This window comes from Brienomyrus brachyistius, chromosome 14 (genome assembly GCF_023856365.1).
Source record: "Brienomyrus brachyistius isolate T26 chromosome 14, BBRACH_0.4, whole genome shotgun sequence".
NCBI lineage: Eukaryota > Metazoa > Chordata > Actinopteri > Osteoglossiformes > Mormyridae > Brienomyrus > Brienomyrus brachyistius.
Window position 1 is genome coordinate 19712594 of NC_064546.1, and position 26342 is coordinate 19738935.

The window sequence follows — 26342 nt, forward strand, 5'->3', positions numbered from 1 at the left end:
CCATAATCTACAATGTAGATGTATTGAGTTTTGAAGGCTGACAGAGAGCTATAGACCAGCGAGCGCATGCTGCTGTTAGGGTGTTTGCCCACACCGAGCAGGTCCATCCGAAGCTATAACCACCCCGAATCACAAACGTTAAGGGAAGCTGTTAGTACATGAGCATTATAACCTATGTGCAGACTGAGATAACCACATGGTATATATTCTCATTGGAATCAGTGAATCTTTTCAATCGTGCTCCCTGTATTGCTGTTCTGGGGCACTTAGGACACCCAACAGTGTCGTTGTAAAAGGTCGCAACTGTCTTCAATGAACTGAATTCTCAGGTTCAATAGCAGCATTTAATATATTCTGCTGATTTGCACTTGACTTACATGCTGCACTAATACAGGAATGTAATTTAATTCATAGAATACAATAGTGTCACTGATACGCAATAAATATAACTAAATTTACCCCCCCCCCCCCCAAAAAAAAAAAAAAACCTGGACAGTTTGGTCAATTTAATATCTTTCCACATTGTACTGTAGAGTCCACTTGCTGTACTTGGCAAATTGCCGATAGTACCGTGTCACTCAAGTAAAACCGCTTATTGTTGAAGAAACCTGTAAAATTGCCGAGTGGTGATCACAGATCCTCTTATGTTACTGTAACTAGTTTCAGTACTATAAGCTTAATCTCCATGGCAAAGCACAATTAAGGCTTTGACAAAGCCACTAAAGGACAACTAAAACTTCTGTTGACAGGTACTTGAAGATCAAAGTAAAAACATAAATACAACTTAAAAATCGTGATAATGCACCCAGTTAGCAAGGACTTACTTAATTCCAGACTGAGATCAGGCCACGACTAGATCATGGCAGTTTTACTTACTCAAAAAAGTTCTGAAGACAGAAAAAAAATTGGTTCAGAAAGAGAACCAATAAGATCTTAGTCAGATGTCAGACCAACCAATCAAATGTCTTAGTCCCGCCTCCTCCAGTTCCTTAGACTCGCCTCCTCTACAATCTGATTTATTCTAATTTTGCATAGTCAAAAGAAAGGTTCAGGATACATTTCACTGCATGTTGTACCTGTATAACTATGCATGTGACAACTAAAGAATCTTGAATCTTGATTGGTTTTCTCTCTGAACTAATCATTTTTTGTTCTGCCCTTACAGAACATTTTTCTGTATGTAAAACTCCCACGAGCCCAATACTAGGTATGGTCTGAATTTTAGCTCAAACACACATGATTACAATAAAATGAATTTATTTTCAAATGCAGCAGTGAAAACACTTTACTACTCATTGACAATGACATTCATTGACATATCATTACAGCTCATGCGATCTTTAAGTCAAACTATTGATTTGAAATTCTATTATGGACTTATTATTGGGGCCTTAAAACTTGAATTCCTTAAACAATAATGGTAAAAAAAAATTGTGTTTGGTAGGTTTACATTATGTAATAACAATATGTAATAACAGTTTGGCAATGTAACAGTACTTCCATAACAGAACAGAAAGTCTATAACAGTAGTTTAATATAGACAGGAGGTTTGGACTGTTTTTAATCATGAATAGTTTACAGAAGTGGGGGATTGTTTCAGTGGTTACATGGTGATGGCGTGGTCCAAACCCACAGGGCGGATGGTGAGAGTAAGCGTGGGAGCCAGGGGTGGAGGGATGTACCTCTCTTCACGGAGCAGCCTAAGGAGAATGTCCTCTGCATCGCGGGGCCACCTGTAGATCCGTGTGTTCTGAAGCCAGCCCGGTACATGTTTCTGTGGACCACATAGTAACGTTCAGATCTTACCAGTGCACCTCTTTTACAACGTATCGGCAGAGGTGGAAGAGTTCAGGTCCAGAAAGTAAAAATCCAGACCAAGATTTTGTTCCAACCAATCAGTTGAGTGCTCTGTGTCTGTAACTCTATACGCAACTGGTTGGTTGAAACAAAACCTTGGTCTGGACTTTTAGTCTCTGGACTTGATATTACTACCTCTGCATATCAGTAAAGACACTTGCTCTGATGCTGCTTTCATAGATTATGAAATTTATCTTCCAGGTTATGTTTTTGATCCATGTACCAACTCGATTAATTATGACACGGTTTGAGCGATCAAGGCCTGCAGAGATGCCTCGCAACTCACCTGGGTCGCGTTCACAAAGAGAACAGGGATGAATCTGAAGTTTAGGCTGCCCTGCTGGATAAACTCGTGCTGCATCTAAGACCCACAATGTAAAAAATGTAGTTCTTTTGTGCACTGTATGACATCACAAGTTCAGTATTTCACTTGTGTTATTCTTTATTTGTTCCTTCGACAGTTCTTTAATAGTTCATTCTTGTAGTTCCTTCTGTAGTTCACAAAAGGATTACAGTAGGGCTTTTCAAATCTGGCCCACGATTCCAAATCCATGCCTTGTTTTCAGTTCTCCCAGGTAGTTAGTTTAATAATTACTGATTCTGATTGGCCAGAGGCTTCACACCTGGCTTGTGGGTAAAGAAAGGCTGGAAAATCAGCAGTGGACCTTGAGGACCACGATTTGAATAGCCCTGGTGTACAGGATTAACAGATATAGTAACAGGTATAGTAACAACTATAGTAATTGCTTGAGGCAGAATAATGTATGCGAATTCATTAATGATGAACAAACGTGAGATCAGTTTATAACTATCATCTAATTTGTGGTCAATTAATACATACATAATAGCATAATACTACATTATTTGTGTCTCCTCAAGTGGTACCATATTCTGCATCTATAGATAGACAGATATGTTTTCAATGATATATCAGTTTTCAATGATTGTCAGTGGCAGTAATGAGGTTTCAAACCCGGGGTGGGTGGGATCATTGTGCTTTGCCAAAAAAAAAACCTATTTCAACCCAGGAAGAAACAATAAACAATGAACAGGAGGTGGGTCAGACCACAGGGTGACTGATGAAGCCCGTTAACATGAGCAATGAGCTTTTGGGCCTCAATTCATTATAAATAACCACTTATCCTAATAAGGTTATGATGATTCAGAGACTAAATTTGGACCAGGCACTCCCATGCTATGCGAAATCTAGATTTGCCAGTTCAGCTGAGCTATGTCTCTGTGGACCACTTGAGGGAACTGAAGTAAATAGATGATGGAGCTGGAGATGACAATGTGGTCAGGATCTCACCATGGAGTGGATGTATTTGGTGTGCAGGCCATGCACATCGCGGCCAGATCCCTCAACGTCCATCTTGTACTTGGGACTGATGGCTATGATTATAAGCACTGATTTCTGCGACACATCAACCATCAAATTATGAGATTATTGTCACTTTATGAGGAGGGACAGCTATCGTTGAACACAAAATGATTTAAAACTCTATAAATGAGGGTTAAACAGTACAAAGGACGTACATCTTTCAAATAGCTGTCCATCCACATGTTGATATCCATGCGTCTAACGGGATTGTCAAATATGTCAATCTGTAACACAACACAGACAAATGATAAGCCAAAGGACATCAGACAAAACAGGAAGCCGACATTCAGATCGTATTACGATTTTCACATAGTTTTGTATGTCTTACCGCCGGACAGAAGCCATGTTTGGTCAGAAACTCAACAAAAGGAACCATTTCAGGGGCTGTATCCATAGAGTACGTCACAAAAACATTCCCTTAAATCAAGAAGAAGATATGAATAAAGATAATATCAAAACCGCAGGCAAGAATCCTTATAAGGTTGTTGTTCTTCTGTATAGTGCTTATGAATAGGGTCTTAAAAATATGGAGTAGTTTAAAACAACGTTTAAAATGGTTTCATATTGCATATTGACTCTGTCAACATGAAGTACCTGTGTCAGAAATTATTTATATTTCGAAATATTTTGAGCCAAGGCTGTAATTATAATACACATATTATAATTATTATAATTATAATACACACACACACAGAGTCATGTAATCATATCTTTTTGGGGACAGCTCATTCATTTATATGGGAAAAATGCTAATGCTAACAACAATATGACAACCTTAACCCCCACCCAGCCCTAACCATAACCATAAGTAATCAAACAAAATACAGGAGTTTTTGCGTTTTTAGTTTTTTCATTGCAGCCACTGATTTTTATAAAATAGAGGGGAAATTGGTCCCCACAAGGTAAGGTATACCTGGACCACACACACACACACACACATATAATTATAATTATATTTACAGCCTTGGTACCCCCCCCCAATATTGACTCCATGGCCTTCCTTTGAGCCTTCAAGATGCTCAAAAGTCTTATAAACACATCTATGGATTTTTGATTGTTGTACCTTTTAATTTACCATGTGAGCACTGTGAAATTCCACAGCAGCTCAGTACTTACGGTATTCATTAGGCAGGCTGATGGTCTTCTTTATGCCTGGTTCCTGGGAGCAGGCCTCACCCCTGCCGGGAGACTGCGGTGACACCGGGACCATGCAGACCTCAGACATGACCTCTGCCGGTGAGGGAGCAGAACACAGAGCGTTGACGGCGACGGCAGCTCTGGGGGGGCCTTCGGGTTGGGGCCTGTGAGGAGGTGGAGAACAATGGACTCCACAAGTTGACCCGGTCTAACGTTTTTGAATCATCAGAACCAGCAACCCAAAAATACAGCTCTAGTTATTTCAAATTGTTGAAACTTGTTCACCTAAAAACCGAGCTAAAGGTAACTGAAGATGCATGGAAACCTATATATATATAAATAATGTAGAAAATGATGGTACTACACAGATTTTTTTAAATATATACATACTTAATAAGTCTAAATATTTATTCTTGATTTAGCATACAGTAGAATTAGATGTTTTCCCTTATTCGCTGCCTCCATTTTTAATATACAATATCTACTTGCATATTAAATATATTCCAAATTCTACATTTTTTTCCCCGTGTACTCAGCATACCACTCCAACTTTAACCTTGATAATATAACCCATGTTGCTTAATTAAAAACGATAATGGCAATCCCTTTGAAGGCACACTCACCTGCGATTTGGGCTTGAGATACCTCTTTTGTCAAGTTTAGAGTGGTAATACGGGTGCTGAGAATAGCCGAAAGGCACCGGGGGGGCACACTTCCCGGGATCGTTACTTTCCCCTGGAAACTGCTGATGACCAGCAGTGCCACGTTGCTTCATGGGATCACAGCCTGAAAAGGTGGGAAAAGCGGCAAAGCTAATATAAACATATGTACATGTGTCATCCTACCGCATTCTCTAAACAGGCACTTCAGTCACCTTATGTCAGACATAATGGGACACTCCTTACCCAGGTACCTAAAATAAGATAATAAGATGTGACAAACCGTTCATGTTACGTTTATTTAACACCCCTGAAACAGTTAAAGGCCTAAATGTGACAGACATGGTGTTGCCAGCTATAGGATTCAAACCCACAACCTTCTGGAGACAGGCACAGATGCCAAACCCACCGAGCCACAGAGATTAACCCACTCATCCATCCACCATAATCGCCTGTGAAGTACAGAGTCACAGTGGGAATAGGGGCCCTTCCAAGAAGCACAGGGCACACTCTAGACAGGATGGCAGTCTGTCACAGGCCACACACTTATGGCAATTTAGAGACAGCATTTCCCGTAACCATATGACTTGGGCCAGCAGGAAAAGACTCACATGAACATATGAGATATGGGGGGGGGCAAGAAAATGTAAAGGAAAACAACTTTGCAGGTGTCACTTACTTTGTTGTTCCATGCGAAAGTCATAATATTCAATATCAGAGCGCAAGGGAAGAGGCGGGTCGATTTCACATATATCCTTCTGAGTCTGGGATTCATAACCTGTGTCCTTGCTCGGGGGGTCCACAGGTCTGATCAAATCCTGCCAGTCTGGGCAGAAGCCAGTGGTATTCCTCGAACCCTCCCCACTACACCCTTGTTGTCCGTGATTGCGGAGTCTTGTCTCCACAGGGATCTGGGAGAAGCTTGGAGGGTCGGGAAATGATTTTGGTTCCGCCCTTTGGGGCTGAGATCCATCGATGTACTGTGAGCTTGATGATGTTGGACAGGAAACTCCCCCGAGGCTCATCCAGCGCTGTCTCCAGTCAATATTCCCCTCGCAAGGCTGTCTGTGTTCGTTAACCGTGAGTCTGGGAGCTGCGAAGCCGTCTCTTACTCGCGATTCACAGCCACTGTCTGCCAAGCACTGCTGCTGCTTCAGTTTGTTCACCAACTCCTGCACGGTCATGGACTCGTCAGTCTCTATCGGGATGCTCGGGCCTTAAAACAAAATCACGGGCAATTTACCGGACAGATTTCATGAGCATGAAACACCGCAGATTGCTGTCTCGCATTGTCAGCCTAAAGAATTATAAGAGACGGTAAGCATCTAGAATCTGTATCAATATAATTTATCTGTGCTTCGCCGAAGTGACTTTGTAATATTTACATTTTACAAAAAAACATAAGAAACGTAACAAAAGAAGAAGAGAATATGTAACCAATTTGACTTAAGTTTAATTTTTGGGTAAACTGTGGGCTGAATGAGAGAGAACTTCTATAATGAAATAACGCGTTATACGGAAATTATTATTATTATTATTATTATTATTTAAATATATCTAAACGTGACTATAAGAGTGAATCTTACCTATGAAAGACTCCATTGTGCTCTACCGGTATTCAGTTTCTAGGCTGGGAAACACACAAAAACATCATAAAATGAACAGTCGAAATCCACTGATAAGTTCTGACATATGAATATTGTAAAATAACAACATATAAGAAAAGAGAAGACAGTAGTTGACCAACATAGTACTTCACTTTTTGATTTTTTTTTAAAATAATGACATTGTAACTGTAAGGAATCATAATTAGGCTACAAAAAGGGAAACTGAGCAGTAAAACTCGTTTATTTATGTCCTTCTGGAAAAATTCCCTTGGAAAGCTGCTTTTCATTAGTGTTTAATGTTATAATCGCCAATAAGTCGTTTCAATACGCACAAAACATGAGTTTTTATTGTTCACTAAAACGCACAATGAAGAAGAAATCGCTAAATTACCTCCGTGTTTTCCTTCTCGCGGATATTTTTGACACTGAGTCAACAAAAGAGCATGCCCTGAACTGCATACAAGGAAGTGTCTAAACATTTTTCTTCGGGGAAAAGATTATGCAAAGCAGGCCTGTCACGTACAGTAAATGCAAATTTTTGTAGACGAGACGCAGTCGTAAAATAATACACGCTGAATTAAATCATTAATCCAAATGAATTCTCTCCCCTCTCTCTATTAATAATGATAATACATATAATTTAGTATCTCGCTTCCTTTCGTCGCTAAAACGAGCATTCATTTTGGTAGTTCCTCGTGAATGACGTTATGTTACGTATGGATTTTCACGCTGTAGATATTCAGATTTTCACTGCGAAGCTGTTGACCCAGCTGATGTTTCAGGATATTGTCATTTCTCACGAAGTTTACTGTAGTCCTGTCCAGACTGAGCTTCGACTTGCCATAGGAGCTCATCCATAACAAAACCTCACTCATCGTTTCCTCGATTCCTCCGCAAGTATCACTGGATACCAGGTGAAGCCCATATCAGACATAGCACTTCTGTGCAAACCTGCCGTAGATTTTTTAGTGAGGCATTAGTGAGGTCCCAGTATGTTGTCTGACAGGTTCTGCAGAATCTCTCGTGCTGTTCAAATGTGACTCCAAAGCTCATTCTTTGGGCTGTACGTAAACTACCCTGATTATATAGTAAATGGTGCTTTTTTCAGGGGTTTTGCATGCGCGGTCATGCGTGCTTAGGGCTGACCTTGGAATTTCACACTCAACTATACGGCCTAAACTCTCACAGCAGTAAACTAAGGGTGCTGCATTTCACACCATTATTGCACTCAAACAAACGATGAAAAACACTAAGTATGAAGAAAGTTGTATATCACACCATCGATTTGATCATTGTTGTTGATAAGGGTCACTTCCACACACTACTCCGTTTTTAGGGCCACATCAGTTGGTGCTATGGTGTAATGCACTGGGTTTACCTCAGGAGTCACAAACGTTATGTGTAAATGGTAACTTAGCCAAGGGTTTCAGTTACCCACAGCTTGTCCTGGCAAGCACAGCGTGCGAGGGAAAATGTTCCCTGGACAGTATGCCAGCCTATCACAGACCCTTAAGTGTACAAGTTATATTGGGGTATAGCGCCAATTCAGCAAAGGTACAGGAGCGAGGGTATAGAAACATGGGGAAAACATGCAGATCACACACAGATCTCACTCTCTCTCACTCACACACACCAACAGAAGAACAGTACCATTTGAGCCACCAGGCTGCCCTTAGAAATACACACCTTCCATAACTTTTCGTAACTTCATATCCAGTATAGACAATATACCCAGAGTACATAAATAACATGTGAATTATAGCTATTCATTAGCCATTAGGAGAGCATTATCCTATTGTTCAACACATTTCCCATTTCACAAGAGCGCAGAAAATCCATCTCAAGAAAATAATGGCTGCATGATGAAGATCCTTGTACAGGTTTATTAACACTGAGGCAGGTTTCCAGAATATTGCAGTGCATGTTTAATATTTACTATCAACATTACTGTATTCAGTATTATTGTCCTGGACAAAACACAGTATTAAAAAAAGAAACCAACAGGCAAAATTAAAAACACAAACCAGCGGATAAGTAAACAAGCAAATGATATTTACAGTAAATACAGGCATGTTGTTATTATGTCATCACGGTTTGAACCCGCTACCTTTTCCCACCTTTTACTTTTACAAGGAGCCAACATGATCAAAATTCGAAACCTCGCCCTTTAAATACATGGACTCTCTTCCCATTTGAACGTGTCAGGTGCTAAGGGTGCATGTCAAAGGGTTTGGGGAAACCAGGAAGCTGAATATATCCATTGGGCACCGCGGTGCCCTGGAAATATTCCCTGCAAGGCAGTCTTGTCATGGCACTAGGAGGTTCAGCAGCTCCCTCTGCTGGTCAGACCTAAAGGTTGTCCCCGGGCTGGTACTGAGGTTCGGTGGCGGTAAAGTAGTCTTCTAAGAAGGCCTGCAGGTATTCGAAGGTGGGCCGCTCCTCGGGGTCCTTCTTCCAGCACTGAACCATGAGCTCGTGCAAGGAGATGGGGCAGTCCTGAGGACATGGCATTCTATAACCCCGCTCCACCTGTTCCAGGACCTCTCGATTATTCATGCCTGGAGGGTAGACATGGGGATTAACAGTCAAGCACAGTTGATGCTCGATAATATTTCAGCCAAAAAAGTGATCTAAGGTTCCAGAAATGGCATAAATACTTCCTACAGCTACAGATCTAAAGAAGTGCTAAATTATTTATATAGACAACGTTACACCATAACCAACGATAACACCAAAAGAGGTGACCGAAAGGTGTGTAGGTGTATGACAGCACTGAGGGCCAACCAATAATCCCACTCTAATCGCAGGCCATCCTGACTCACCTGGATAAGGCACCCGTCCCTTAGTCACCAGTTCTGTGAGCAATATGCCGAATGACCACACGTCAGACTTGATGGTAAACTTTCCATAGAGAGCAGCCTCTGGGGCCGTCCACTTGATGGGGAATTTGGCACCTGGAGCAAACATCAACTTGGAAACATTAAAAGGAGTTCCACGCTCCCTGTGAAGAGTTTCGGAGAAATTCTGCGTTTTTAAACTTTAATGTAGTGGATTCTTAACTTCTTGACATCGTTCAAGGCTACATGTCTTTAAAAAGACACTGCAGATAGACCATTCGGGTTTCTTGGAGGACAGTAAACAATCTCCAAACAAGCACAAGCTAAGGATAGTTATCCTATCACCACTGTGGAGTCCAAAACTTCGCGGTTAGCATGGAAACATTTATGACATCACCAATGTATCTAAGCCAACAATAACTAAACAATAAGAGTCAGAACTGTTTTCTCTACAGATTTCTGACTGATGACGCAATGGAAGAAGACCGAGAGTGAATGGGTGGCCTGCTGGCAGCAGAGGCAAGATATTACACAGATCCACTTCCATCACGTACCCTGGCGAGCCGTGTACTCATTGTCCTCAATTAGCCTGGCCAGTCCAAAGTCTGCAATCTTGCACACCAGGTTGTCCCCCACGAGGATGTTGGCTGACCGCAGGTCTCTATGGATATAGTTCATCCTCTCAATGTAGGCCATGCCTGAAGCCACCTGGAAACAAGAAGAACGTATAAACGATTCCACACTAAATGCTAAGTGCTACATTTCAGATTTGCGATGGAAAACGATGACCGGTCAAGTTAAACAATGGAATATACGAATAAAACAACTAATGAAGCACTAGGCTAGTTTTTGTTAGCATGAAGCGGCATGATTATTACTGCTCGTCCTACCAACAGCGGCAAAACCAAGAACCAAACCAGTCTACCTGTGCCGCCATGTCGACCAAGTTCGGTAGCTTCAGGCCTCGTCCCTCCCCGTCCTTCAGGAAGTCAAGCAGGCTTCCTGTAATACAGAGAATGCTGCCAAACGTTAGCGATGACCAGGTTTCCTTGTGACGTCCACGCAGTATATGCAGTTCACGGGATTTCCGTTATCAGACTACGTGGTATTAAGACATTATGGCAAGTGTTGATGTGTTTAGTCAAGCACAGGAAATGAATCATCACAGGGTCTCTGTGATCAGTGAGTTTTTATACTATGACTAACAAGGAGGTGATAGGAATGTCACACGGATGCAATCTTTTCACGAAAGCTCTCCGATTGGCCGGGCCGGAGAAGGAGGCGGGCTCCTGACCTTTGCTCATGTACTCGGTCACTATGTAGATGGGCTCCTCGGACACCACGGCGTACAGCTGCACCAGCTTGTCATGACGGAGCTTCTTCATGATCTGGGCCTCCTCCAGGAAGGACTCGGGGGACATGGTGCCAGGCTTCAGGGTCTTCACGGCCACTTTGGTGGTGCCGTTCCATGTCCCTGCCAGCAGGAAGCAGCCAATGTCAGGGTGAGAATCCTCAGGACCATGTTTAGTCTCATCAAACTATTGCACAGTGCTTTAAAATTCCTGGTACTTCAAAGTCTTTGTACAGGAAGAACTTAAAACACCGTGCTCTACCAACTTGGATGATAGTTGCCATTCATTTGTAGACAATCCAGAGCAGTCAAAGAATTAGTTTAAAATAAATAGCAATAACAGACCCCATGGTGAAGGGTAAAATAGCATTATAATAACTATAAACCATCACAGATCCAGATTAATTTTGCTACTTCATATTGACTCATTCTAACACGTCTTTAATTTGACAGGAGGCCATTCCCAGGTATCTGTAAATAACTGTAAGGAATAGGATGTGTAGCAGCTCCAGACATTGCTCACCCATCCAGACCTCCCCGAACTGGCCGTTGCCAAGGCGCTTGATCAGCTGGAGCGACTCCCGTGGGATCTCCCACACGTCTTTGGTTTTGACGGACAGGTCAGCGAGCCGGGGCATCCATTTGTGGCAGGGGACCACCAGACGGCAGCAAAGGCCAGCCGCACGTTCTGGGCGGGACAGGGGAAGTCAACAATCGTAAGGATCGACCGACGATCGATAGGCACAACAGCAGTCATAGAGACTGGCCAATGATGCAGTGGGCACAACAGCAGTAACAGAGGTCAACCAATAACGATGCCTAAAAACAGTCCCTGACTGAGAACGGTGGGTGTTTATCAATATCCATACTTCTTGTATACCCGTTTTATGTCATCTCCCATTGTCGAAGACCAGTTCTAATCCTCAAGAACGGAAGTACAGAGGACAGTAAAATTCCCATGATTCATCCTGCCCCAGGTTTGTTCTTGGATGGCAAGTTAGCAAGTGTGATCTTTGCATTCTTGGTATTGAGAAAAACCCCATGTTCAATGGTATGATCATTCTAATTGTTATACTGGGATTCTTTGATTAATGTTAAGCCATTTGTCTCGATGCTTACCGGAGTAATGCCGAACAAGCTGCTGGAGAGTCTCAAACTGCGCTCGGGTGGTAATATAATATCCACCGCTGTCTAACTTCCGGACTTTGTAATGCTTCACGTGGTCGCCTTTGATGTCATCCCAATCTCGTATAGACAAGGAAAAGGCCCCTAGGTGTGGAGGGAACCATAATCGTGAGGAGCTCAATTATGGCTGGAGATAAACTCCACGACAGACCTACAACCTGCTTTACTCATTCATTTAATTAAAACTAAAATGGAAATAATGAGATAAATGTAATGCTTTTTGAAGTCTAAGGCTAAGAATATAACAAAAGGGAAAAATGAGCTCCACGCAATATTCGGCGATAATGAAAATCTATGAGGTCATATTACTGGTATAACTAGTTATTCTTGCAGATGATTTCCTAATTAGGTTTTTTTTTCCCCTCCATTGGTTTAGATCAGATAGTCTCAGTTTCTCAGATCCTTCATGTTGACATCTTTCTTCATTTATTATTTCGGAAGGTGTCACCGACTGGCGTGGGCTGCGTTGCCATGGTTACCTTTGGTGGTTTCGCTCTCCCGGATGAGGAAGGTGCCCCGAGGGTTACCGCTGGACAGCAACTGTCTCTCTGCATCCTTTCGGCCCAATTTGCCAAAGTACCAGCTGAGGGAGGAAGGTCAGACGGTCAAAGTGTGACAGTCTGTGTTTGGGTCTTGGTTGCCTATATTGTTTTCCAACTTGAAGCTCCAGTGTCTTAATAAAATTATTATTTTTTTTTTATTTAATAAAACCTCTCCACTCAAAAGCTGCATTACAAAATATCTGAGGCTGAAATTCCTTAAGCAAGGTGCTAGTTTGAACTGTATTTGCTGGAAAAGTGGAAAATGGCATACAGCAAATATAGTGCACATTTCCATCTTAGCCACCAGTCAAATAAAGAACTGGCTCTTAAGCCTTTATAATGGGGAACTTCTCTGAGGAAAAACCAGTTCACAGACCAGTGTCCTCCAAGCCATGTCATATTTATGTTACTTCTGGCTGCATATATAATGCTAACGGCCTACTAAGCAACATCTGCTGGTCCACTTCTGCTAGCACACAAGCCGCTAAAATTAAAAAGCATTTGAGAGATAACCTCTTTTTTGCTCTGAGTGACGATAGAAGTATTTTAGCATGAGGAAGGGCCACTGGGCCACTGGAGCCATGTGGAATTATTTTACTTAGATCTGACGATACGTCCTACGGATAAACATGCAAATCTGTCGGTTCGGGGTGAGGCGTCCCTAGATGCGGACCCATCGGACCCAAAGCCATGACTCACTCCTCGGCCTGGATGGAATCCACTGGGGCGACATAGTTGCTGGGGATGTAGCCTGTTCCGCACGTGGTGAGCGAACGGGCTTCCCACCAATCCCCTTCACTGGGGCAGGAGGGAAAAGGAACATGGTAACACATTACAGTTGTGCCTGAAGTGACGTATTTAAAATTAAAGAGTGATTAAGACTTCATGCTCATAAACACCTTCCCCGTAACCTTTAAATTACATGTCATAAGCTTATTACAACTTAAGCTCTCCCCCCCGCGAAAGAACCAGAGAACCTAGTGTGGTGCTTTTAACCCGAGAGGTATTTCCTCAAGTATTTTCAGGCGAGAAACTCTGCTCACATGTCAGCTAAGGGTGAGAGACACACACGACCATCTACAACAAAACAAAAGATTGAAACACAGCTGCATGACAGAGAGAACCAGTCCATTCATCCATGACCGACCACTTCAACAATACCGCTTGCGGCTGCGCGAGCCTGAAGTTTCACGGCACGAACATTCATGACACAAAGCAAACCAATGAGGCGCCGCGCTCGTCACTCACGTGCTGTTGAGAATTTGGAACTTCTCGCCCTTCCTGAAGCTGAGGTCATCTTCTGTCCTGGCCTCGTAATCATAAAGTGCCACAAAGAGGGTTACCCCTGCGAGACAGACGGACCAAGACGGGAACCAATCAGAGCTCAATATCTAATCACCCATTCACACTTTTTTTTTTTTGACCACTGACGCGCTGCGTTATTTTTTTATGTCAGAAAGGTTTATTAGGAACCAACAGAGATGTCACTTTGGGTGTCTGTCACTCATATAACCGGCTTGGTAAAATAGGTCAAAATGAAAGGAGAGAAAAAAAAAACAGGCCAAGATAAAGTGCATCCAGTTTCAGGGACAGATGGGTAATGTGCTGCAGATTGGAAAGAGGAAAGCACACAGAGTTTCGGCTGAAACTACATTTGCTGCCTTGTTCAAGTGTCAAAGGAGGTCTCTGCCACTGGTAAACGAACCAGTCAAAGGCAAGAATTCAGCATCAGGGGCGCCGTGGCGACCGCTTTAGAACAATTTGCACTAAAAAGGTGGGGAAAATCCAAACTTTATGGAAGCTTGAGTGCAGCCTCATTAAAACTGCATGGTACAGAGAGTTCCAGAGCACAAGAACAACAGGCAACACTGGAGTTCCACTCCCTTCCACTCTTCCATCTTTCATTACATGCCATCTCCTCTTCTGCACTATAGCCCCCCCCGGTGTCTCTTCTGGCCCCGTACCTCTCTTTTAATCTCAGTGTGGAGTGTTGGTGCATGTTGTCACGGCCCTGCTGCTGGTAGTCGGGGCTGTACACAGCCGGAAGCTGATTTGCATAAAAACGTCTGAACTCCGCCCCCCCGCCCCCCAGATGAGCTTTGCATGATATTGGGCGTGGAGGAGCAGAAGCAGGTGTTGATTGCTGTGTGAATCCTGGCCTCCTACCTGTCCCACCGCGAGAGCGCAGGGTCCCCGACTGGGAGGAAGAGTTGACCCCACCGAAGACCGTTATTCCCTGGCTGCCGGGGGCGTGGAAGTTGTTGAAATTGGGGATGGCGGTGACCCCGAAGCTGGGGTAGTGCTGCGGCGTGGGGTCAGCGCCATAGCGGAAGCCGGAGTTCTGAGTTACGCTCGTGTCGCGCTCGTCCGTCAATTTGGCTGCTTCCTTATCTTTGCATTGTACACAGCCCATCCTCTACACTCTGAGAGCGTGGGGGAGGGGGGGGAAAGGGGTGAGAGGAGGAAGGGGGAGTGAGAGGGAGGGAGGAGAGGAGAGGAAAAGGGGGAGAGAGTGAGGAAAAAAGAAGGGGAAACAAAGGGAAGGAAAAAAGAGAGGGAGCGGAGAGAAAGGGAAAGGGGGAGAGAGTGAGGAAAAAAGAAGGGGAAACAAAGGGAAGGAATAAAGAGAGGGAGCGGAGAGAAAGGGAAAGGGGGAGAGAGTGAGGAAAAAAGAAGGGGAAACAAAGGGAAGGAATAAAGAGAGGGAGCGGAGAGAAAGGAAAAGGGGGAGAGAGTGAGGAAAAAGGGGAGAAGAAAGGGACATGGAAGAAGAGAGAGGAGAGAAAGGGAAATGGGGAGGGGGAAAGAGGGCGTGAAGTAGAAAAGGGGGAAGAGAGGGGAAGAGGAAAACGAGGGAGAGATTAGAATTAGAAGAATAGAGAGGGAAAGAGGAAAAGGGGAAAGAGAGAGGGAGAAGAAGAATGAGGGAAAAGGAGAGGGAAAAGAAAGCAAGAGAAGAGTAAAAACAGAGAGAGAGGGAAAGGAAAAGAAAGAGTGGGAGAGAGAGGGAGTGAGAGAATACATTGGCACACAGAACGCCACCAACATGTTGTTCGGACACGCTCACCATAATCACCGAAGTACAGAGGGATAAAAAGGATTAAGGCACAGAATACAGCTGGACAGCTGCCATCTTGTGGTTTGGATGTTAAATGGAAATTAAACGGCTGTTCCGTATGGCTTCTACATGTATCCATTATCACTGAAGGCATGCCTGGGCGTCAGCAGGAGCCTGCATCGCGCCAAAGAGCTCTTAATGCACCCGGTGACCAAACTCCACGTTACTCTGGCTTCCAGATACATCCACCACAAACACGCTAATCACTTCCGTATAAGGATATGGAGAACAGAAGGAAAATAACGAGAGACAGGCGGGGCGGCATCTTCAAAAGCTGGAAGCTGTCATCTGACACATCCCCCGCTGGCCAATCCACGGGAAAAGCCAAAAATCAGGCGCTTTAAATTTTTACATTTTGTTACAGTAAAAAATAAATAACTAAACAATGCTTGCTGGCATCTGTAAAATAACCAACCAGAGCCCTCTCAGCGACTTCCAAATCACAGACTGCGTAGGAGGAGTATTTATCCCTTTTCAAAAGACTTTCATTCCCACTCTGGCACAGTAACTTCAAGACAGCTCAGTGGGAAAGAATCACTTTCTCCAATTATATTCATTTAGCAGACACCTTTGCACAAAGCAACATACAAGAGAAGCTTGTGGATAGAGCTTATCAAGCACTCCTGGAGCACCTGGAATTAAGAGCCTTGCACAAGGGTGATAATTACTCTAACACTCAGGGGACTTGAACCTACAACCTTCTAGACACTGGGACTGACCCTTGACCTAGCAAGTCAAACACTGTTCGGCATTTTCAGGCTAATTCAAGCTACCAAGAAATACCCCAGCTTAAAAATTATGGAAACAACCAAAACAACTAAAACATCTAAAGGAAACAGCCTCGATGAGATCAAAACAGAACGGCACTAACCAATCAGACAAATCAAACGCTCCTTACGTTGACTTCAACAACACGTTTCTGACGTGTAGCTTAATGACTTGGCTCCAACAAAAATATTCTGCTTTCTTTCACATAAATCAAAGCATCTCAAACACAACAAAGCATCTCAAACACAACAAAGCTATTCAATCATTCCATGCCCAGCCTGACTCAAACGTTTTGATCTGTTCCATAAGTATTCACACATACATTTTAAGATGCCTTAGGAGGCATTCTCTTCCAGAGAAATATATTAAACGTCTGAACATTAACTGTTCACCTGTCACAGAGTGAGTAATGGCAAATACAGTACTACTATGCAAACTAACTACTTGTCTAAAATTTGTCTTCACGTTGATTTGGATTTTAATACGGTACCATTCCCAGTTGCACCTCAACACGCTCGAACCCGCAACCCTGGAAGTGTGAGGCAACAGTATTACCCATTGACTCACCATGCAGCCCATTTAAATTATAAAAGTTTAAGTTAAAAAAAAAAGAACTCTAATTATCTAGCTGTTCTTAAATTAAGAGGATATGCTATATATCTGAGTTGAGCAGGTTTTCAAAGCAAGGAGTGGCCATCCATTAAAAACTCAGAGAGCACACGTCTCTCCACCCCTGAGGATAGCGCTGGCCAATGACGGCTTTGCGGAGTACCATTCCAAAACCCCGATCCGCTGGGAGCCGCCCAAGTGCGACACTTTCAGAACACATTTGCTCGCCATCGACTCAGTCGAGTCGGGAATGAGCAGGCCAGCTTTTCCTCTGAGCATAAACAGATGCTAATCGCTAAAAAAGGCACCAATTTCCACCTCAGGTCAGGTATTACTGAATATACCATTAAGTGGAGCAGGCGAGACTGTTGCCTCACTGGGACTATGAACCAGCTGCAGGGCATAACTTGTGATATTCGCATAGTTTATAATTTATTGTGCCATTGCGGGGAAATACATTTTTTAAAAACTGTGTTCTTTTGGCTGTGGTTTCCCAACTATTCCATTAGCCGACACCTGAATGTTGCTATAAACGCTCAGGCTGCATAGGATTCATTACAAGGTGAGAAACCGCGACGCTTCAGCCTGATTGGGACCCACTACAACTTAAACAGAGGAGACTGAGAAGGATTTATAAGCACGTTTTAGACACAGCTCGAAATAACAGGGAGACTTAATACTGCCGGGAATCTCTGGGACTCTCTCATGAAAGGGGGGGGGGGGGGGGTTTATTTATGATTATGTGTCTTAAAACGATCACGTGTCACCCCATCCTTACCACCGTCACACTTTTCCCCGGGGGGGGGAGATAAAAGGTGTCAGGTCTGCCCGTCTCGGGTGTTCGGGGAAGTCCTTCACCGGAAAGCTCGCGCAGCAAACGCCGCGGGCTAAACGCTAAGCACAGCCGTAGTTCATCTTTGTGAGTCCTCATTAAAATGTGGCCTGTTTAATTCATAGCGAATCTTCAAAAGAGATATGAAGTGATAATACTGATAATTGTAATATCCAAAACCAGTGAACGTTTATGGCTTTATTGTTATCTAAAATGTAAAAATATCCTTTTCCCTGTCACTAAGGTAACCACATTTAAAAATATTTACATTTGAATGAAAGAACTGTTATTCAATTACTAATTTAAAATTAAATTTAAGAATAAATGACATTTTTTTAAAATGATACTTAATGACAAGAGTACTTGAAAAACATCAATAAGGCTTTTGGATATTGCCGCCTCTAAGTGGAGATCATACATTTGAGGCCACTTGCCAATCACGTATTTATCACTCAAATTGAAATTGAAAATACTGAAAATAAATCGGGTATGAAGAGAAGTACCGGCACCAAGGGGAAGCTGCTGCAGGGTGTCTTGCCTGTTCATCTCAAACTTAATTTTCTCCCTGTCTCTCTCTCGCCGTTCCCCACGAGGCTCCCCAGCGAGCGCATCAGGGCTTTCCATCTCAGCTCCATGCGACCTCAAACAATTGCCAAGCGACGCAGTTTAGCATGTAGCTCACTCGCTAACCAGAGGGGTTGTAGTTGACCTACCATCTGCCTCCCACACTTGTAAATAACGCCTCTTTTTGTCACCTGATATTGCCTCTCCGGTACCAACCCAGACACTCACCCAGGAGCCTAAGACAGCCGCGCTCCCCTGGGGTGACGGAGCTCATAAAACCATGAACCGGGACACGTCCCCTGGGTGACGTGCGGTCAGACCGCGGGCAGGAAGACATGCAGAGGCGGTGACACACGCACACACTCATGCATGCTAATAAGCAGAAGAAGCGATTAAAGGACTTATATTAAGTTATAAAAATTATAGGAGCAACATGCATAAGATTAACAAGAAAAGACTTTTAGCATTTATTATTGTTTTATTTTAAGTCTACTTAATTTGAATAAAAGAAGCATTTTTATTGAGAGACCCACACAAGGTCTGCTATTGCGACCGGCAACTTATTCATATGGCGAAAAGTTTTTTGACTGCAGCCACAGATTTTTAATACATTAAGTTTTCCCAGAGTACAAAATGACAGGTTTTTAATCACATTAGGTCCCCACAATGCAATACATACATAACACAAACATGCATGCACTCACATACACTGCAGTAAGTCGGAAACACAGTCAGGTCACATGTCTTGATGGGAGTTGGGTGAGGAGGGTAAAAGGCCAAAAAAGCCCAGAGACACACTAGACGTTCTTGCCATGAAAATCAGTAAACATTTTATTCGGATTAGCAGATATATAAATGCTGTGCTTCCTACCCAGTCGGAGAATTTTGGTTTGCTACAAATCACTTAAAAAACATAATACTGGGCTTTCGGCTTGCGTACGGATACAGCCACGCCTGCATCCATGTTGCGACGAGCACAAATGTCAGAAAAGGGCCACAAATCAACAGAAGCGTGAAGCATGCGGATCTGCAACAGCAGCTATGCATGGACGATCGTTCTGAAAATGTGTCAACACATTGCATCGCCATGCTTCATCTATTCAGTTTCTGCGCTTTAAGATGGAAAATAAAACCGCATTCCCTGCGTCTTTGGACCGCAGATGTTACCTCGGAGTTGTCTGGCTGGTGTTTCGAGTTGCGGCTTTGAATCATTATCTGCCAGCGGCCGGTTGTTGAATGTAGGACAGCGATCCAGTCGAATCAGCACTGAGGGGTTTTTAACTAGTTATACCTTTATTTCAACCTAATAATTATAACTCAGTGAAGATGCCATCCTTTGTGCAAAGACATTTCAAGTGGAAAATATAATGATCTGTTGGGCTGAGGGACTGTCTTGCTGGGCCAGGAATTAGGGCAGAAAACTCATACTCATCCACTTTCCTTACAAAGGGAAATCATTTTCCTTTTCCCTGAATGCTGACTTTTTTTTCTCCTCTGTGAGCCCTCCTCAGAGAAATCCATCCATTTTCCATAACTACTGATCAACTGTAGGGTCGGGAGGAGTCTGGAACCTATCACTGGCAGGGGAACACACGGGACAGGATGCCAGTGAGGGGGCGGGCCCACAGGGGCACTGGACCCAGGTGGAATTCTGATTGGCCCCAGGAGTGCCCCTCCTTTGTCACTCACCAATTAAAAACATATCATTGGATAATGAAAAACAAAAACCATCCCTGCTTCCTCTCAAGCCTCCCACCATTAAAAAAAAATATCCTGGAATCTCCCCTGAGTCCACGGCAGGGCACACAGTAAGCAATGGCTGCCCAATCGGATATCCTTGTGGGAAGAAATTACAGGATGAAGTGGAAATCCACGCAATACGGTGAGAACATGCAAACTGCACAGCTGTGATGGAATTTAAACCTCCATCTGTGGAGCTGTGAGCATTACCCAGAGGCACAGTGACACCAGTAAGCAGCACACAACACAGCATCAAACAAATACTACAATCACTGTGTCATGACAGTAAGGCTCCCGTGACGAGCACACTTACCTCTGTTTTCAGTATATCAGGATCTTTTATTTTCTCCACATTGCCTTGCGCACAGGAAAAGTAAAAAACTAAAAAAAAAAAAACAAAGCACCTGCAGAGAGAAGAAGGGGGGGGGGGTAAATCACTCAGGTTCCATTTTCCTTGGTGATGCATAACTCTGTATCGCTTCTTATATGCAATTTGCATTCGACTAAAAATATGAAAGTTTTTCCTTTTTTCTTCCTCTACCAGTTAAGTAAAGATTCTAAATTTAAAAGCATGCGTGAAAAATACATTAAAATCATGACTAAAGTCAACATCATTTAAAACAGATCACATCGACAGTATTCCTCCAGGGTATCCGATCATCTGTCTACTGGGAAAGAACGTGAGGTTTACATTTTTGCTTTAATTTTTACTCTTTTGCAGAAAAGAACCACTCCCTCCCTCTCGTAGCTCAGTAAACTGCTCGCCTACTTTGCAAACATTATTTCTATCCAGTATCAGTCTTAGGTTAATACTAACTATGGAAAAGTAAACACACTGAGCTATCACTAAGCTATTCAAAAGCATGTAGATTTTGCCTTTAATGCTGAAACTTATGCCTTTATTTCCCTGCAAAGCCAACAGTTTAGACATTTTAAAACATAGTTTTTCAAAATTGTACAAATTAGGTTCGATATATCAGGCCTGTGCTGTAATATGCAGTGGCAATATGATATTTAACTGAAAACCAATTAACGAATTAAAAGCAATGTGTCAGCACCACAAAGCCACAAGACGAGACAACAAAAAGACCCCCGTTATTAGAAAGCAAATCAGTAACTTATCCATTTTTATTCTCCCTCAATACCACCTGGATAGGCTACACCCCTGAACGTCAGTAACAGAGCTTCACAGCAATGACTGATATTGAAATGATGGGGAAAAAAAACAACCAAAATTCCTGGAGAGGTGTGCACCTTCCTGATATGACAGTGTTTGACATTAACCACTTTGAAATGGTAATTTTCTAACATTATAACTATATGTATTTATATGGATATTTTGCATTCGTGAAGATCTAAATATATGCATTAAACGAAATCAAACATCATAGCAAAACTATTCATTAATTCTGGCTGGCAGGATCGGATCTATATTTTATAGTTTATTATATTTTTATATTTTACAGTCTATTACAGGACACATAGGAGACACCCCTGATGGGATGCCAGTCCATTACAGGACACACAGGAGACACCCCTGATGGGACGCCAGTCCATTACAGGACACACAGGAGACACCCCTGATGGGACGCCAGTCCATTACAGGACACACAGGAGACACCCCTGATGGGACACCAGTCTATTACAGGACACACAGGAGACACCCCTGATGGGACGCCAGTCCATTACAGGACACACAGGAGACACCCCTGATGGGACGCCAGTCCATTACAGGACACACAGGAGACACCCCTGATGGGACGCCAGTCCATTACAGGACACACAAGAGACACCCCTGATGGGACGCCAGTCCATTACAGGACACACAGGAGACACCCCTGATGGGACGCCAGTCCATTACAGGACACACAGGAGACACCCCTGATGGGACGCCAGTCCATTACAGGACACACAGGAGACACCCCTGATGGGACGCCAGTCTATTACAGGACACACAGGAGACACCCCTGATGGGACACCAGTCCATTACAGGACACACAGGAGACACCCCTGATGGGACGCCAGTCTATTACAGGACACACAGGAGACACCCCTGATGGGACGCCAGTCCATTACAGGACACACAGGAGACACCCCTGATGGGACGCCAGTCCATTACAGGACACACAAGAGACACCCCTGATGGGACGCCAGTCCATTACAGGACACACAGGAGACACCCCTGATGGGACGCCAGTCCATTACAGGACACATAGGAGACACCCCTGATGGGACGCCAGTCCATTACAGGACACACAGGAGACACCCCTGATGGGACGCCAGTCCATTACAGGACACACACTATGGACAATTAAGAGACATTTTGGATCACAGGAAACAAATCTGAGTACCCGAAGGTGCCCTTAGAAGTACAAGAACATGCAAACTCCATGGACACACCCCACTGTGTTATGTTCCACGCAGAATTAGTCTCATAAAGCTTATGTACATTACAATAAAGGAGATCACAGCCTCTATAAACATTGCAAGGAAAAGAATTTCAGAGCTCACTACAATTAAGCAGATGCTGAGGATAATGAATTGGATTGTTAGCTCTGAGTAAAATTACCTTCATTACCAAGCTTCAAAAAATGCTGACATAAGCACATAACGCTACTCAATAAGTCATAATATATCCCACGTCAAATGATGTGTCTGAAATTTCTGGAAAGTGAAAGCAGTCATTGCCCATAGATAAAGAGTTTTCATTTACACCCAATCGAACATCTCATTATGGTGTGTAACAAACCTCAGAGAAGAAGAAGAATCCTCAGAGGGTCAGTATACTGTCCCTGGCCGTCATGCTACCTTAAGTGAATCGAAAAGCTAGACCAAGCTTTAAAACCAACAAATTAATTTTACTGCATTTCTATCAATTTGCTTCACCGTTAAATGTTTTAATTAGTGCTTTTGTCTACAGGATGATAGAGGAGTCTCAGCAGATCAGAGCATGATTCAATTACCCGTGACAATGTGCGGCAGAAGGAAATTATTGAGGCCAAGAGGAAAAGAAGATAAGGTTTCTTTACCATCAGTACTGCAAGCAAAGTATCAGATAAAGGGCAGTATCACGGAAGACGGAGGCAACCGACTCAATTAGCCACAGCAAAATTGTTGTCCAGGGAAAAACAGACTAGATCATCATCCTCATCCTCATGTGTGGGTGGGTAATATATAGTCTATTTATAAACATTGTCATTTTAAATCAGCTAATTATTTCCTTACTTTATCCCCTTGTCTAAAGCATTTCATTACAATGCTGACCCGATGTCAAGAAACGCATGAGAAATACATAAAACTGAAATTGAAATATCAAAACAATCTTCCCCAGATGAAGAGAATCATTTTTTTATTTTTATTTTGCCTTCAAATACTCAAAATTTGACAAAGATCCCTAAAGCATTTATAAGCATGGTTTCCTCTAACACACAGGCTGGCATCGTGTCATGGTGCTCGCAGCAACAGGTTTTACACCAGCGTTTAGCAATAAGGATATGGTGAGATACGAGGCAGAGACAGATCACATTTTTCTTGACTTACTAAACCGAAACCTTCAATTTCAACAGAGGCTTCACAAAGCAGCCTTAGAAATGTACCAGAGCACTGGATTCAGCATTACACTGAAACACAGGGAAACACGCCCACACTCAATCGCTCCACTAATTATTGTTTATTATGAAGTCAGTACACACAAACACATTTCAGCTCTACTGCATTCCTCGGCATGAAGATCGCCAGGCCACACAAAGGAGTGATAGATTGCTTTCTCAATTCTCTCTAGCTGCCTTTCTTCAAGAGTTGCAATATCAAGCATCTCAGTATAAGACGACAGCAGGTTTACAACATTAACGCTGAAGTCTGCTGGTCAGACATGGCATTGCATAGATGTGAAACTTGTTGATTTCTGTTTTGCTGTTACTGACTGTCTGAGTACAGCTGCCTTGTTTGTTATTGGAAAAATGATAACTAGTGGATGGCTTCGTTAGTACGAAGTTACAGAGGGCAGGTTGGTGGAGTCTTTGGGACTCAAAGCACTGAATTAGCACTGAAAAATGACTGTGATCTTTATGAGATAACTCATAAAAAAAAAGTTTAATTACCCTGCACTTAACAAGTTAGATTCAAATGAAAGGGAGTTAAGACAAAATTCACGACGAATGCCGTTTTGAATTCCTGAAGTATGGGGTATTTTGCAATATCAAAAAAGACAGTTTTTTTCAGTGCGAGAATATAAATAACTGCCAAGTTACAAAAAATTCAAAACGATAACATATTTCTGTTAACGAAAATCCATTTTGCCACCTTCCCCAAAATATATAGCTAAACTTGTCCAATATACGCTTCTATTTTTAATAAGACAGACCCCACAACATATACACTCTAAAATTTCACACCTATGAGCAAGTTACCAGCTACTGCTTTGTGCAAGACTGGGAATAATGAAATATATACTGTATTTTGACAGGTGGGTAACTTATTCTACAGATTATATAAATCAATTAGGATGCTTTCAGTCGTAAAATTAAACCTGGTGCTTTCATTGTATATTCACCTGGAACCTACCATGAAAATGAAGATTACCAAATTAAAAACAACTGTGTTTTGCTGTAAGAATTGCAACTGTCCATATATTATTAATATCCCTCCAACATATAGTCAATCACAATAAAGAATCTACAACAGTACCACAATGATTCCCTTATATATGCCTTATACAGTATACAAAAGTGACTCTAATAAAGCAATCTGTAGCAATATTAGGTTATTTTCCATTTGCCCACAGGGTCAAGAAGCCAGTGGGTTCCTTACTGAGCATCCAGTAGGTCCATATGGCATTTGGCTCCCTTTGTACAAGGCCCATGCCCTCCAAATTAAATGCGACCCCAGCGCTGGGCACTGCTCGCATCCCCCAGCAGGGCTCGGTGTTAAAAAGTCGGGCACAATAAAGCAAGTTATCCAGCACACGACCGTCAAATGGGGCTTGGCTGCGACCAACTATGGAAGGGAGATGTCATTTATTCAGAAGATAAAGTAACTTGCACGTTTAATGACCATGCTCGATATATAAAACCAGAAGGCTTGTAAGCAACCTCTTCTGCACTTAAGTCCTATCCACGCACGCACGAAATCACCGATATTTTCAATCGGGGGTGTTAAAATGCTCACACAATATAGATTTTAATGAAGGGTGTATAAAAATGAGTATTAGTCAGATTTATATAAGGCGCTAGTGGCAAACCTAGCAAATTCACTGATGTCCATATTCAACGCTGCTACGGAGAGCCACAAATACGTCCAAAACGCTTCTTTTCGCCGACACAGCACATCGAGCCGCCAAAGATAAAGGGATGCAGAAAGAAAGACCTGCTTGCTGATCGAAAGCTCACACGTACCGGGGATCGTGTGCATTGTGGTTGTGCGCACGATGTTTTTGCAAACGCATTGAAGCGCACTGCCATAAAACAGCGTTTTGGAAATCAGAGCACTGGGAGACATGCATCACCACGTCCTCGCTTACATTACCTAGCAGACGCTTGTCTATAGGGCCCCCAGTACAGACTGGGAGGGGAATTAAACGCGAGTATTACAACGAAATCAACGATCGCCCATTAACTTACGTTTTCCACAATTAAATCAGCTGATTGACTTGGCTGGAAAATGCGGCAGTTGCACCAAAGGAAATTCAAGACAAAAAAATCCTTACCTATACCCCAGGCGTTTAATGTATTGTATATTCAAATCCGTGTGTATGGATATTATGTATATGGTCAGCAGTGATTGCAGTTATATTATTAATAAGGCTATTTCTGTCGCTGAACGTTTCAAACGATGTCCTAGCTAGATTCCCATCCACAATGAAAATAACAAGAGCTGATGTGATTGACAGCACCGAGAGCCAATCCAAATGAGAACTGTCTTTGGGAACTCCAATGATCGAATGCCTCCTCATTTGCATGAGGGCTACGGGGTGGAGCTAACCGCTGTAGATACTATCTCCGATTAAACAATTATTTTGTATCTTTGTGTATTTGTGTAGCTGCAGTATAGCATTGTGAGCAAAGAAAGCAAGTCCCCATGGCAAGTGCGTTCAGTTTTTATAAGGTTTGGCGAACATTCAAAATTACTTTGAATTACTCATACGGCCAAATGTAATT

The 26342-nt window shown here is 42.9% G+C and overlaps 2 protein-coding genes across 4 annotated transcripts; both read right to left on the reverse strand.

The window, feature by feature from the left end:
* Window positions 1-1240: 1240 nt before the first annotated feature.
* traf3ip2a (TRAF3 interacting protein 2a) lies at window positions 1241-7660 on the reverse strand. Its single transcript, XM_048974788.1, has 10 exons — window positions 7033-7660; window positions 6621-6664; window positions 5714-6250; window positions 4999-5161; window positions 4355-4539; window positions 3567-3655; window positions 3394-3462; window positions 3167-3271; window positions 2144-2218; window positions 1241-1774 (listed from the first exon to the last, which is right to left on the reverse strand). Exons 2-10 carry the CDS (start codon window positions 6634-6636, stop codon window positions 1604-1606), a joined length of 1410 nt encoding a protein of 469 aa, XP_048830745.1. The 5' UTR covers window positions 6637-6664; window positions 7033-7660; the 3' UTR covers window positions 1241-1603.
* Window positions 7661-8504: 844 nt separating this feature from the next.
* LOC125707556 (tyrosine-protein kinase fyna) lies at window positions 8505-26055 on the reverse strand. 3 transcript variants are annotated; one of them, XM_048974785.1, is made up of 13 exons: window positions 25892-26055; window positions 20501-20591; window positions 14723-14979; window positions 13805-13901; window positions 13256-13354; window positions 12494-12597; window positions 11949-12098; window positions 11353-11517; window positions 10773-10952; window positions 10404-10480; window positions 10033-10186; window positions 9464-9595; window positions 8505-9199 (listed from the first exon to the last, which is right to left on the reverse strand). In XM_048974785.1, exons 3-13 carry the CDS (start codon window positions 14967-14969, stop codon window positions 8991-8993), a joined length of 1614 nt encoding a protein of 537 aa, XP_048830742.1. In that variant the 5' UTR covers window positions 14970-14979; window positions 20501-20591; window positions 25892-26055; the 3' UTR covers window positions 8505-8990. The 3 variants fall into 3 exon arrangements, with proteins under 3 accessions (XP_048830742.1, XP_048830744.1, XP_048830743.1); XM_048974787.1 differs by lacking the exons at window positions 20501-20591; window positions 25892-26055 and adding an exon at window positions 19893-19910; XM_048974786.1 differs by lacking the exons at window positions 20501-20591; window positions 25892-26055 and having other exon boundaries at window positions 14723-19083.
* Window positions 26056-26342: the final 287 nt, after the last annotated feature.